The sequence below is a fragment of the Gymnodraco acuticeps genome, unplaced genomic scaffold (assembly GCF_902827175.1).
Source record: "Gymnodraco acuticeps unplaced genomic scaffold, fGymAcu1.1, whole genome shotgun sequence".
In the NCBI taxonomy this organism is placed as follows: domain Eukaryota; kingdom Metazoa; phylum Chordata; class Actinopteri; order Perciformes; family Bathydraconidae; genus Gymnodraco; species Gymnodraco acuticeps.
In genome coordinates, this window is record NW_022991400.1 from 1,006,089 (window position 1) to 1,018,274 (window position 12,186).

The following is a 12,186-nucleotide window of genomic DNA, read 5'->3' on the forward strand; positions in this document are numbered from 1 at the left end:
GAAGAAGAGGGGACACATGTTGATGTAGATAGGAGACATGAAGAAGAGGGGACACATGTTGATGTAGAGGAGACATGAAGAAGAGGGGACACATGTTGATGTAGAGGAGACATGAAGAAGAGGGGACACATGTTGATGTAGAGGAGACATGAAGAAGAGGGGACACATGTTGATGAAGAGGAGACATGAAGAAGAGGGGACACATGTTGATGTAGAAGAGACATGAAGAAGAGGGTGTTAACTAACATGTGGTGATGCTTAATGGTTTGTGTGTTCATGTTAAAGCAGACTGGTCTTATTTCACTGGGAACACCAAAGTAAGTGGGGAGAAAGGAACACGCCAGGAGGGTTAAGAATATCTGGGTCCCACTGGAGTCAGGACCCCCCCTCACCTTCTGCCAGCCTGCTGAGGCTCTCCAGCATGCGGATGGTGGTGCGAGCGGCGTTGCGGCCGTCGCTCTGTCTCTGCAGCTGGTAGTAACGCGTCAGGATGATGTTGGCGTCCTCGGACATCTGCGGCTGTAAGCGCTTAATCACACAGAAATAAGCCTTGATCTTCTCCAGGGACCACAGAGTGGCCCCCTCAGCAGGAGCACCTGAGGAGCAACCAGAGGACCCACAGTCACACATTTGCAATGATAAGATATGAACTGTGCCTGCCCTAACTGCTGAAAGCACACGCTACAATAGTCAAGGACAATCTGCAAGGAGAAAGTGACAGCAGTGTTTGCAGCTGAAAGGTAAGGATCCCAAGAGAGCACTCCACTAGGAGCTGGGGAAGCCTTTGTGCTTTACCTGCTGCTGACATCTCAATTGTACTGAATGAAATGGTGTTGCTTCAGGTGATGAAAAGAGATTTAGAGAAAGACAAACTGCTTTTTTGTTATAAAATATGTTTTTTGTGTATTTTACACATTGCCTTTATAAATTGTATATATTTACTGATGTACAAATAGTATATATAGTACATATATATACACTCAACTCTATCTGGTAGGAGATTGAATAAAACCTTGTGATTAAAAGCACAATAACAACAATTCAATGATTAACCTTTCTGTTGTCTTGGGGTCAAATGTTGTTTTAAGTCAAAATGTGTTTTTTTCTCTCCAATTGCCACAAATGACATGGATGGTTCCATACTACGTTCTTCACAAGAAAAATGAATAATCACCGCTTCGAGTGAGTGTTGTTTTATTCCAATGATCGCCTCTGTGGTCCATTTTCATTGAATTTCTATATCAGTCAGCCATTGTTCATCAACCCTTTTCCCCTTCGTTGTATTGCTTTAATCATTTCCTTTTCAGATGGCAGAGCCCTTCCTGTACCTTTCTCCTCCAGAATGAAAGAGGAGATGACGCGGTCCCACTCTGGGTTCCTGGTGTCCAGCAGAACCAGCACCAGGTCGAAGCGGCTGAGCAGCGGGCTGGCCAGCGCCACGTTCACTGACAGCGGCTCGTTGGGGTCGTAGCGCCCCTTAGGGTTGGTCGCTGCCAGGATGCTGGTCCGAGTGTTCAGCTTACACACTATGCTGCAGAGGAGAGAGTGGAGATATAGCACAAACAGAAAGGTCAGGCTTAGGGTTCAGGCCCGTCCTAACCTTGCTTACCAACCATATTTAGTTGTATTCAAAACTGATTCGGACAGATCTCAGTTTTTCACAGTGGTGTAAAATAACTAAGATGTACTCAATTACACTACTTCAATACAATTTTGATGGACTTGAACAGTATTTCAAATGTTTTGCTACTTTGTTCTTCTACTCCAATACAATTCAGAGGTCAATTGTGTACTTCTACTCCACTACATGTATTAATACCTTTAGTTACTTCACAGAAGTGGATGAATGATGTGAAATCTAATCAAGTGTTGAATCAGACTTTAGTTCCACCTGGAGTAAATCCACCAGCTACCCTGCAGTATACAAAGTCATTCAAACTAGCTGCACCTTTACCAGCTTTGAGAACACTTTCATGATCAATCATTATAAAACATATCATATATATTATTCTGATATAATAATAATCCTTATATTTATTATAGCGCTTTATCAAAGACTCTCAAAGCGCTTTACAAATACACATTACACAGATCATACATGTAATGGTCATCTACTGTGGACAATACCCACAGGAGCAAATGCGGGTGAAGTGTCTTGCCCAAGGACACAACGGCCTGACGCAGTGGGGCGGGAGCGGGTTTCGAACTGGAGTTCCCCAACGCCCCCTTGATCTGATGATCAAACGCACAGACCACTGCGCCACCCGATATGGACCAATCTGCACAATGACTACTTTTACTGTCGCTACTTTCACTATATTTTGATCTGAGTACTTCTACTTTTACTCAAGTACAAGATCTGAGTACTTCTCCCACCTCAGATTTTTAATATGACAAGTGTATTTCTGGGATAATGTTGTAGAGGCATTGGAGGAATGTAGTCTTTATCTGTGACTAAGTTACACCATTGGTTGAATTGCTAAGAACATTGCACCATCAGCTGTTGCTCTGTCATAATATTTAGGTGCAAGTGTTTCAGCTGGTAACTAGTGTCCACAATCAATCAGCTGATCCACTTCCTCAATACACACCCGGGTGTTCTTTTTCTGTAGGCCAGTCAAATGTTTGATTTTATCCATCAATGTTTCAAACATGATCAAATCTTGTAGTCGCAAGGGGTAGTTTGGTGAATATGAGTAATCATTTTAATAAATGGAATATGTGAACAGATAAGTATAGTGTAGGTGTAGCTGTGTAGTTAGTTGCAGAGAGGGGTTGCTGTGGCCCAGGGGGATGTGGGCATCTACCAATGGGAGGCTCAGTAGTTCGACCCTCAGTCCGTGCAGTCAACATGTGAAAGAGTCTTTGGGAAAGATACTTAAACCCCATGTTGTTCTCGTAGGCATTTCTACAGTATAGAATGGTAGACACTACAGTATATAGTGTGTTTAAGTCGAATACAAGCGTCAGCTATATTACATGTCATTTAATGTAAGCAGATGAGAAATGTTCAGTTCAATTGTCAGCGAAGTTATCCAGAAGAAACACTCTTCATAAACATCTTACATCAAATGTGCTAATCCTCCCTTGCCATACAACATGTGACAAACTAAGGGAGTTGCCATCGGTTTGAGTGACCATGTTATTAATCATCATGATATTTGGGGCCTTCTGGTTGGGGGCAGTATGACACTGCTAGACCTTATAAACCTTGGAAGCACTAAACCCCACCAGATGCCTGCGGGGGTTCTTTCTGTGAGTGTGTGTGTGCATGGCTGTCCTACCCAGCTTTGGCCACACTGATAGACTGCTGCTCCATGGCCTCGTGGATGCTGATGCGGTCATGTTCCTTGATGCTGTTGAACTCATCGATGCAGCACAAACCTCCGTCTGACAGCACCAGGGCTCCAGCTTCCAGGTGCCATTCTCCTCCATCCTTCACCGCTGCCACTGTCAGCCCTGGTAGTGTCAACACATTCAGTCAATCCAGGTATACATGTCAGGAATAATGTCACAGCTGGATCTGGAAAAACTCCATGCTTTTATCTTCAGTAGACTCGACTACTGTAATGGTGTCTTTACAGGTCTCACTAAAAATGATATCAGAACGCTGCTGCTCGAGTCCTCACTGACACTAAGAAAGTGGATCACATCACTCCAGTTCTGAAGTCTTTACACTGGCTTCCTGTCTGTCAAAGAATTCATTTCAAAATACTGCTGCTGGTTTAGAAAGAACTGAAAGGTTTAGGCCCAAAATACAATTCTGCTTTTCTGCATTAGCTTGTTTTATGTTTATTGTATTCTCTTTGCCTTTTAATGACTGATTTTAAATGCCTTTTTATAATGTGTTTCCGCTGCACTATTTCTTAATGCTCTTTATGTCTTTCATTTTTGTAAAGCTCTTTGAATTGCCTTGTGTTGAAAGTGGCTATAAACAAACTTGTCTTGTCCTTCATGAAATGATGATTGGTTTGTATTTGAACTTGTAAAACTCTTTATGTTATAATATCAGATCTCGATGACACATTCTTGATTAATAGCTAATATGAGACACTGAAAACCAACCTGCACTTGTTGATCCAATGCCAGCAGTGAGCACGGAGCGAGGCATGATCTTAGCGGCGTACTTCAGGAACTGAGACTTCCCTGTACCGGGGTCGCCCACCAGCAGCAAGTGACACTCCCCTGGAGACCAGATCAACTCATTTTACAATGATAATACCAACATACAGCAAATACATTTTCAAACACAATTTCCATATTGTCATGGCCAGGGGTTGCCAATTGTTGTTTCTTATTGGTTGTCAGTCTCCGGGGGGCGGATCTTATCTGATACGAGTCATAGAGAGCTAATAGCTGTATACTCCATGTTGTTTTTAGTCCACAGCGTACACCCCCCACACAGTGATTGGGTTGGATCCTTAGAGTAGATCTAATTAGCTACTGAGCTAACCAACTAAGCTGAATGCTAGCATAGGCTGATCTCAAGGTTTACACAGGGTTACATTCAATGTATGTTAGTTAGTCTGTATCAGTTACATAGCCCAACGGTTACTTACTTCATTTGAAAACCTGTGAAGAAAAAATATGTAATATTTGCACATATTTGCTTGTAATTGTGTAACGTGTTAAGTGTTTTTTGTTTGAATGAATTGAGACTGACTCTGCGTTTAAAGCACAGTCGTTTCCAGAAGACAATAATAATTCTATAATAATGAATGAATACAGAAATGAATTACATTTTTGTGCTTTTTCGTTTGACTATTGTATCATCAAAACAAAAGTGTTACAATTGTGAAATTGAATAAAAGTGTGATAGTTGCTATCAGGACTGAAGTTTGTTAAAATATTACCTTAGTGAAGATAATATTAATTAAGTCAGACATTTGTCCTCTACCATCAGATAAACCTTTTTGTTAAGGGGTGCACAAGGGTTCATGTCAACAGGAAAGAATAGGGGTACCTCTGATCTTTGTTCCAGAAGAATCTATCCTCTGCACTCCGCCCGCCAACACCATGGCAACCGCCAGCTTAATCACGTACATGCCAAACACCTGCGGGCACAGACTCAACAAGACCTGATTCCTTCCTACAGAGAGAAAACCGAGAATAACATTTCATATAAGTGAACAAATGAAAATAATAGCTGTAGAGTGTAGACTTTTGAGGGATATGAGGCACGTTCTTTATTACCGGCTATGGGATCATGTTGGTAGTTTTCCCAGAAGTCTTCAAACTCTTTCTGAACGTCCTTCATGAGCAGAGCATTGGATGCCTGCTGGTTGTTCACCTCGATGTTGTTAGCTTTGAGCACCAGCTCCACATCACAGCGGGCCGCATCATAGAAGGGCTTCCAGCGCTGACACATCACCCCGTAAACCGTCACATCGTCTCCTGGGAGCCACACAGCACACAGTTACTGCCCAGAGCTGGGAGAAGTACCCACATGTTGTACTTAAGTAAAAGTGTTCTGAATACTCTATTAGAAGTAAAAGTTCAGCATTCAAAATGTATAGGCATCAAAATATACTTAAAGCACCAAAAGTACTCAATTTGCAGATTGGCCCATTTCAAAAGTATATGTATTATATGTTTTAATATTCAAAATGTAGTCATATTAATGAAGAAGAGTGTAACCTATGTGTGAGAATGTTCTCTTTGGGATCACTGTCAGGTATTTGGAGAAGTGATGGTGAATTTGGCTGGCAGAGAACTCACGGCTCCATCGTTTCACTTTTGATAACTGGACTTTTCTTCATTCTACATTTATATTTAATTGAATATGCCTTTCCTTGTTCACGTAATGTATATACTATCATACTTTGATATGGTGTTAGCTGTAATTTGGCCCTTCTTAGTGTTTATTTGTCAGACTATAGATTTCTATCTTTCACGGTCATCTTTCAACATCTTTTCAACTATGTGCAATGCCTTGTTTTAACATGCTGCTGTCACAAGAACATTTCCCAATTTGGGATTAATAAAGTATATCTTATCTTATATTCATTTCCACACAGCCCTAAGGCTGTTTAGAGGAGCTGGTATTATGTGTCATCCGTCAAACTTTATTTACAGTGTTCACATTATTTACAGTCCTTACCAGATTTACAACTGTCTACAAGGTCATCCTCCAGAACCACCACCACGGACCGAGGGATACTGCCCACCGACAGCCTCTGCACCTGTAGCGATGTTGGGGGGGATTCAAATCCAAAGACACTGCAAATGATTGAGATGAAAGAAAAAGCAGTAACATGTGAATCTCTCCTACCTGCTCTTGGATCTTGATCTCCTGGAAGTCCCTGCACACGGCCGGCTCTGACCCTCCGGACAGACAGATGAATTTGAACGATTCACATCCATCAGGACTGGGACAGGCCGACGGCGGCACAAAGGTGTAGAACTGGTCAAAATCTGCCTGCGCCGTGAAGATGTGGCGACACTTGGAGCACATGTAATCACGCTCGTACTCCAGAACCTTTGAAAAGAGGGGGGGGGGGTGTGTGTGTGTGTGTGTGTGTGTGTGTGTGTGTGTGTAACAACAACAGTTAGGAAGCGATATTTTTCAAAAAATGAATAAAGCACACATTTCGGCTATTTTAAATTATGATTTAGAGTGCAGTTTACCACATCCGCTTCTTTATTCACAAAAAATACATACACTATGTCAGTAAATACCCCACTGGTGAATGTCCAAAGCTTCTGTGTCATAACAACAGTGGTTGCTAACAAGCGACTAATTGAGACTGCTCTCGCACCGAACATTAGCCACCTTTAGCTTAGCGGTGGTGATGCGCAGCCATGCTAATGTGACAACGCGCCGTTAGCTTTTGACTTCTGTCGATTGCATTTACGCTTCAAAAATCACAAAGTGGTGTTAAACACTCGATTACAGCAACTTGGTGAAATCTGAAGATGTGCCATGCTGTTACCTTGGCAACACTGGTGCGTATGACAGTCCCAGTGACAGACAGAAAGTGTCCCACGTCTCTAGACCTGGGAATAGTGTCTCTGGTCAGCTCTGGACACACTGGCAGACCTGGAACACGTATCAGAGTCAAAGAGTAACAGAAAGGTTTCATTAACTCATTCAACGGGAACATCTGAATGTAACACTATGACATTTCTAAAAACACTAACAGGCATCTGTTAGGCATATTTCAATCGTATTGTTGTTGCTGCTTAAACACCTGAATTTCGCTACGGGATCAATAAAGGTTTATCTTATCTTATTCATGTCAAAATTCAAACGTGCCCCAGAGACAATGTTTAAAAAATGCGATAAATACTTCGCCAAGTTAGTTATTAAATCATTTCCGTATTCTCATTTTAAATTCTTTTGAAAGGACTTATTTTAGCGAGCTCATGCTTTCAACTAATGTCATATTAATACAGACAATTTAACAAAAAGGTTACAAGAATACAAAGTTAGTTCGAGGTTGAAAAGCAGAAATACAGCTTATAATGAATAACCCCTCCTTTGAGTTATCCAATTTCATTGTTTTTGGTCAAAGGCCTCAAATATTATAGCAAAATAATGACAAAAGTAATGATAAACAACTGTTCAAAAGTACAAATGTTTTATTAATTTGTCAGCAATCATCTAATCGTGAATAATCTGTATTAATGCAGTTTTGGGCTTTAATGCACGTTTCCATTTCAAAGCATGATGCTACATCCGCAACACCAACAGCTAACAGCTAGTCATTTCTAGTCTGCAACAAAGTACACTGCATGAACAGACTGAAAATGAAGGTCAGAAGAGAGCAGAAAGTCATAGTAAGTACTCTGCTAGCTCTGAGCGACACGTGAACATGATTCCGAGCAGTGTGTGACCTGTGATGCGGGCGTGAAGAGTGTGTGTCAGTCCCTCTTTGGCTCGCTGCTTTGGAGAGGCTCTCTCTGATAACTCCACCGCTGTTTTTTGCAGCACTTTATCAAATATAGCCAGGACATCATTGGGATAGGCGTTGAAATAATCCCCAACCTGAGGTTTAATAGAGGGTGAGAAAGAAAAGACCAAACTACAAAACATAGATTTTACATATATTTGTACATTTAATAGTGTTACGCAAACACATTTTGAACATAGTAGATTGTATTTGAATTGTGTTGACATTACCTCCATATTGGCTTCAAACAAAGTCATGGCGTTAACAACCACAGCGCGATGGGTGTCTTCATCAGAGTCAGCGAGTAGGTGGAGGATGTCGCCATGGTGATGCTCCGTCAGGTAGCTTTCAAACACTCGGCCAATCAGGGCTTCCTGATCCGGGCTTATCAACATAGTGACGTAACGTGATGTGAAGCCTGGAAAATAGTCATGAGCAATGCAACGGTCAAGGTGTGACATGTGTATTCCCCGTGGACAAACAACTCTTTAAAATGTTTAACAAAGTTCATTACAAATTCATTAATGTTATAAATATGTACATGTCTATTGAACAGTAAGATAACTGCATGGACTCTACAGCAGGGCTTTCATTGGAAATCAATATAACAATGATCTGGCAGGAATGTGCTTTTATGATATGAATAACCCTCTCCGGACACTTTATTGGGTAAACCTTGCTACCGGGTTGGACATGGTGAGTTTGAGGCCTTTCGCCCAGAGAACTGCTGGATAGTTTCTCTTGTTCTGACTCTGTAAACCCTAGAGATGGTTGTGGGTGAAGATCCCAGTGAATCAGCAGATTCTGAAATACTCAGACCACGTTCAAAGTCACTAAAACCACCTTTCTTCCCATTCTGATGCTCTCTTTGAACTTCACCAGGTCGTCTTATCCATGGGTGTTTCTCAATGTCGAGTACGCTTGCTTGGTAGCACGTGTCTTCCGAGCGTCTTGCTTCAGAAGCGAGGCGAGAATACTTCCTAGCATTCTGAAAACGAAGAGTGGAAGAGGCGAGCAAGTGTGCAGGTGTGCGTCATATGAGAGGCCCCGCCTTACATTTTCCGCCACAGATTTGGGGAAATTGGTCCGTGCGCAAAGCATTGTGGGGATTTTAAGACTGCAGAGTCTACACGTGTGCAGCCTCTACATTTCTCGCTACGAAGTACGCCGGGCTCGGTAGGTTTCCAAGTATGCTGGACATTGGAACAGTCCTTCGGCGGCACTCGATGACGTAGTATGCTTGAAATAGTGGCTCTGGAGCAGCCTTCCTCGACATTGAGAAACTCCCCATGTCTGCATGCATTGAGTTGCTGCCATGTGATTGGCAGATTAACGTTAACGAGCAGTTAGGTGTACCTAATAAAGTGAGTGTACATCTTCTGTTTTATTTCTAGATATATATTAGGAAGATGTTTTACCAAAACAATATTTAATATATGGAAAACGTTTTGAAGAGACCACATTAACTTCTCCATTCATTGTTTTCAAATCAAACCAAAATACCAACTTCCAAAGACATTTGGTGAGAAAGAAAAAGCACCACATCCTCTCATTGCTGAAAGTGGTGATAGTGAGTCTGCTGAACTTTTGCTCGAAAATAAAAAAGTATTGTTATTTTGTCTATTTGCTGACTTTAGATGTGAGTTTGAAAGAAAATAAAAACGCGATGTCAGTGTTATTCAATAACATATTAGAGTGACGTATGCTTATAATAGACAACACTTTGATTGCTATAACAATAAAGCATGAGTGATTTGATAATCCCTCTCTGGCATATGACACGGAGCATACAGTTTAAAGAATGAACATAACATTGCTCACTGCATAACAATACCATGTTAGATTTATTAACAGCTGTTGTTAATCATAGTGAATATATGTTTTAAACACACAGCCATGTGTGTTTCTAACAGAGGTTGGAAAAGTACTCAGATCTTGTAGAATTACCAGAGTGTAGGAATACTATGTTACAAGTCAAAGTCCGTCATTCACAAAGTTCCTCAAGTAAAAGCAGTGCTTGAATGGGGCCGGTAGCCGCCGGCCTGCTAAGAGGCCTGAGGATTTGTTTGTATACGTATTGTGAACGCAACGCTGCGCAAATGTGGTCTGCCTCTGCCTCACAGAGGGTGACTGGCTGTCTCCATGATGTGGTCTGCCTCTGCCTCACAGAGGGTGACTGGCTGTCTCCATGATGTGGCCTGCCTCTGCCTCACAGAGGGTGACTGGCTGTCTCCATGATGTGGTCTGCCTCTGCCTCACAGAGGGTGACTGGCTGTCTCCATGATGTGGCCTGCCTCTGCCTCACAGAGGGTGACTGGCTGTCTCCATGATGTGGCCTGCCGACATGGCCACTTTCATACAGATCATACACTAATAAAACGTATAAAAATAGCACTGCACCCCCTCTGATCTCAGATGCACCCTGAGTCATTTTGTTTAAGTACAGTGAGCCTTTCTAAACTATACAGTAAAGAGACAAACCCACCAGCATTATAGGATATACTATGACTTTGAGCCAAAGTCTTGTTTTTGGGCTGTCTAAATAAATGGACTTGAAACAGTTGCTGATTTAGAGTACTGGCACCTTTTGTATTCCAATTCAAGCACTGAGTAAAAGTAGAAGAGTATTCTCATCAAAATATACTTAAAGTACCAAAAGTAGTCCTTGTGCAGATTGGTCCATTTCAGAATACTATATATGATATGTTTTATAATGATTGATCATGAAAGTGTTCTCAAAGCTGGTAAAGGTGCAGCTAGTTTGAATGACTTTGTATACTGCAGGGTAGCTTGTGGATTTACTCCAGGTGGAACTAAAGTCTGATTCAACACTTGATTAGATTTCATATCATTCATCTGTAAAGTAACTAAAGGTATTACATACATGTAGTGGAGTAAAAGTACAATATTTACCTCTGAACTGTAGTGGAGTAGAAGTACAACGTAGCAAAAATGAAAATACTCAAGTAAAGTACATTATCTAAAATGTTTACTTTTTTTTTAGTACAGTACTTGAATCGACCAGGGGTGAAATGAACGGATAATATACAGATTCAAATATCCAACATTTAATAATATTAAAGGTTTCTTTGATGAATGGTATATTGTAAATAATTATGCGCACCTTATCTGAAGTGTCTAATTAAAGAATAGTGCAGTGCGCACAATTGTAATTAGGACAACTTGTGACAACCACGTAACGTAAGTTTAGGAATGGAGCAGTTAAACGTATTTAGGTTAGCCACGCAGACTCTTTGTGGTAAAAACGTGACCTCAATATGGGCAACATTACTGAATACAAACAGAAAAGTTCACAAACCGTATTTTATAGGGACATGTTTGCGTAGAGCTCCTCATTCCTTCACCGATGTAAATAAACCACTTGTATCGCGCGCGCAGCTGTGGTGGGCTGCATTCTTCTTCTTTTGTATTAAAGGCAGACTGCAAACTAACTATGGCACCACCCAGTGGACAGACCGGAGTATGTATCATGTGAAAGCACTTTCTCATATTACAAATATTCACATTATTTTAATTAAATGTTATTGTATTTAATTCTATCTCATTTCATTTCATTCAAGTTCCATAAAGCATTCATCTGCTTGAATCGTGAAATGTATGTCTTTATTTTTCACTGTACAATATTTAATTGTACATGATGTCCTTGTCTATCTTATTCTACTTATCCGATACAGACTCCTGAATGTACTTGGTCACTTACAACATTCTCTGCAACATTAAGCGTATTGTATTTTTTATTCCGACATGTTTATACACTCAAAAACATATTTTTGACCTCTGAAACGATTGTGTGTGTAACAAGGAATAAAAAGAGGAATGTCTGAAAACAAAAAGATTCTAACTTGATGGGCAATCGTGTAGTTTACTTCATCTGCATACATTGCACATTGGTCTCGCAACATAACCTGCACTATTTGATTCTATACTGTTTCATTTTGCACTATCTTAAGTTTTATTGTGTTGTATTGTTGGAGGAGCTTGGGACTAAAATAGAAAAAAATAGAAAAATAATTGATACTGTAGATACCTGTTTCATTCAAATATTATAATGAAGTGTCAACATGCTTTGACACTGTCTTATGCATGATGAATAACGTAGCATTGAATCCTGCATGTCATAACGTCAGCCTTGAAAATGTATCTTTTTATTTTCTAATAAACTTCCTGTACTTTTTATCTATAAAAACACCATTTAACACTTATCAACAATTATATCAAAACAATATCAAAAATACAAAAATAAAATCTGGATATTATTTAAGCATGACATGAT

The 12,186-nt window shown here is 40.6% G+C and overlaps 1 protein-coding gene across 1 annotated transcript in view; it reads right to left on the minus strand.

Annotated features, from left to right (window-relative positions):
* The window catches only part of mcm9 (minichromosome maintenance 9 homologous recombination repair factor), a 22,654-nt gene extending 11,344 nt beyond the window's left edge, over nt 1-11,310 (minus strand). Inside the window, exons 1-12 of the mRNA XM_034195693.1 lie at nt 11,212-11,310; nt 8,123-8,310; nt 7,837-7,987; nt 6,933-7,039; nt 6,272-6,478; nt 6,101-6,182; nt 5,194-5,394; nt 4,964-5,089; nt 4,066-4,185; nt 3,285-3,459; nt 1,329-1,531; nt 393-596 (exon numbers count right to left, since the gene is read on the minus strand). Coding sequence (XP_034051584.1) covers nt 393-596; nt 1,329-1,531; nt 3,285-3,459; nt 4,066-4,185; nt 4,964-5,089; nt 5,194-5,394; nt 6,101-6,182; nt 6,272-6,478; nt 6,933-7,039; nt 7,837-7,987; nt 8,123-8,287 — 1,741 coding nt within the window. The 5' untranslated portion in view covers nt 8,288-8,310; nt 11,212-11,310. The remainder of the gene's footprint in view (nt 1-392; nt 597-1,328; nt 1,532-3,284; nt 3,460-4,065; nt 4,186-4,963; nt 5,090-5,193; nt 5,395-6,100; nt 6,183-6,271; nt 6,479-6,932; nt 7,040-7,836; nt 7,988-8,122; nt 8,311-11,211) is intronic.
* Nucleotides 11,311-12,186: the final 876 nt, after the last annotated feature.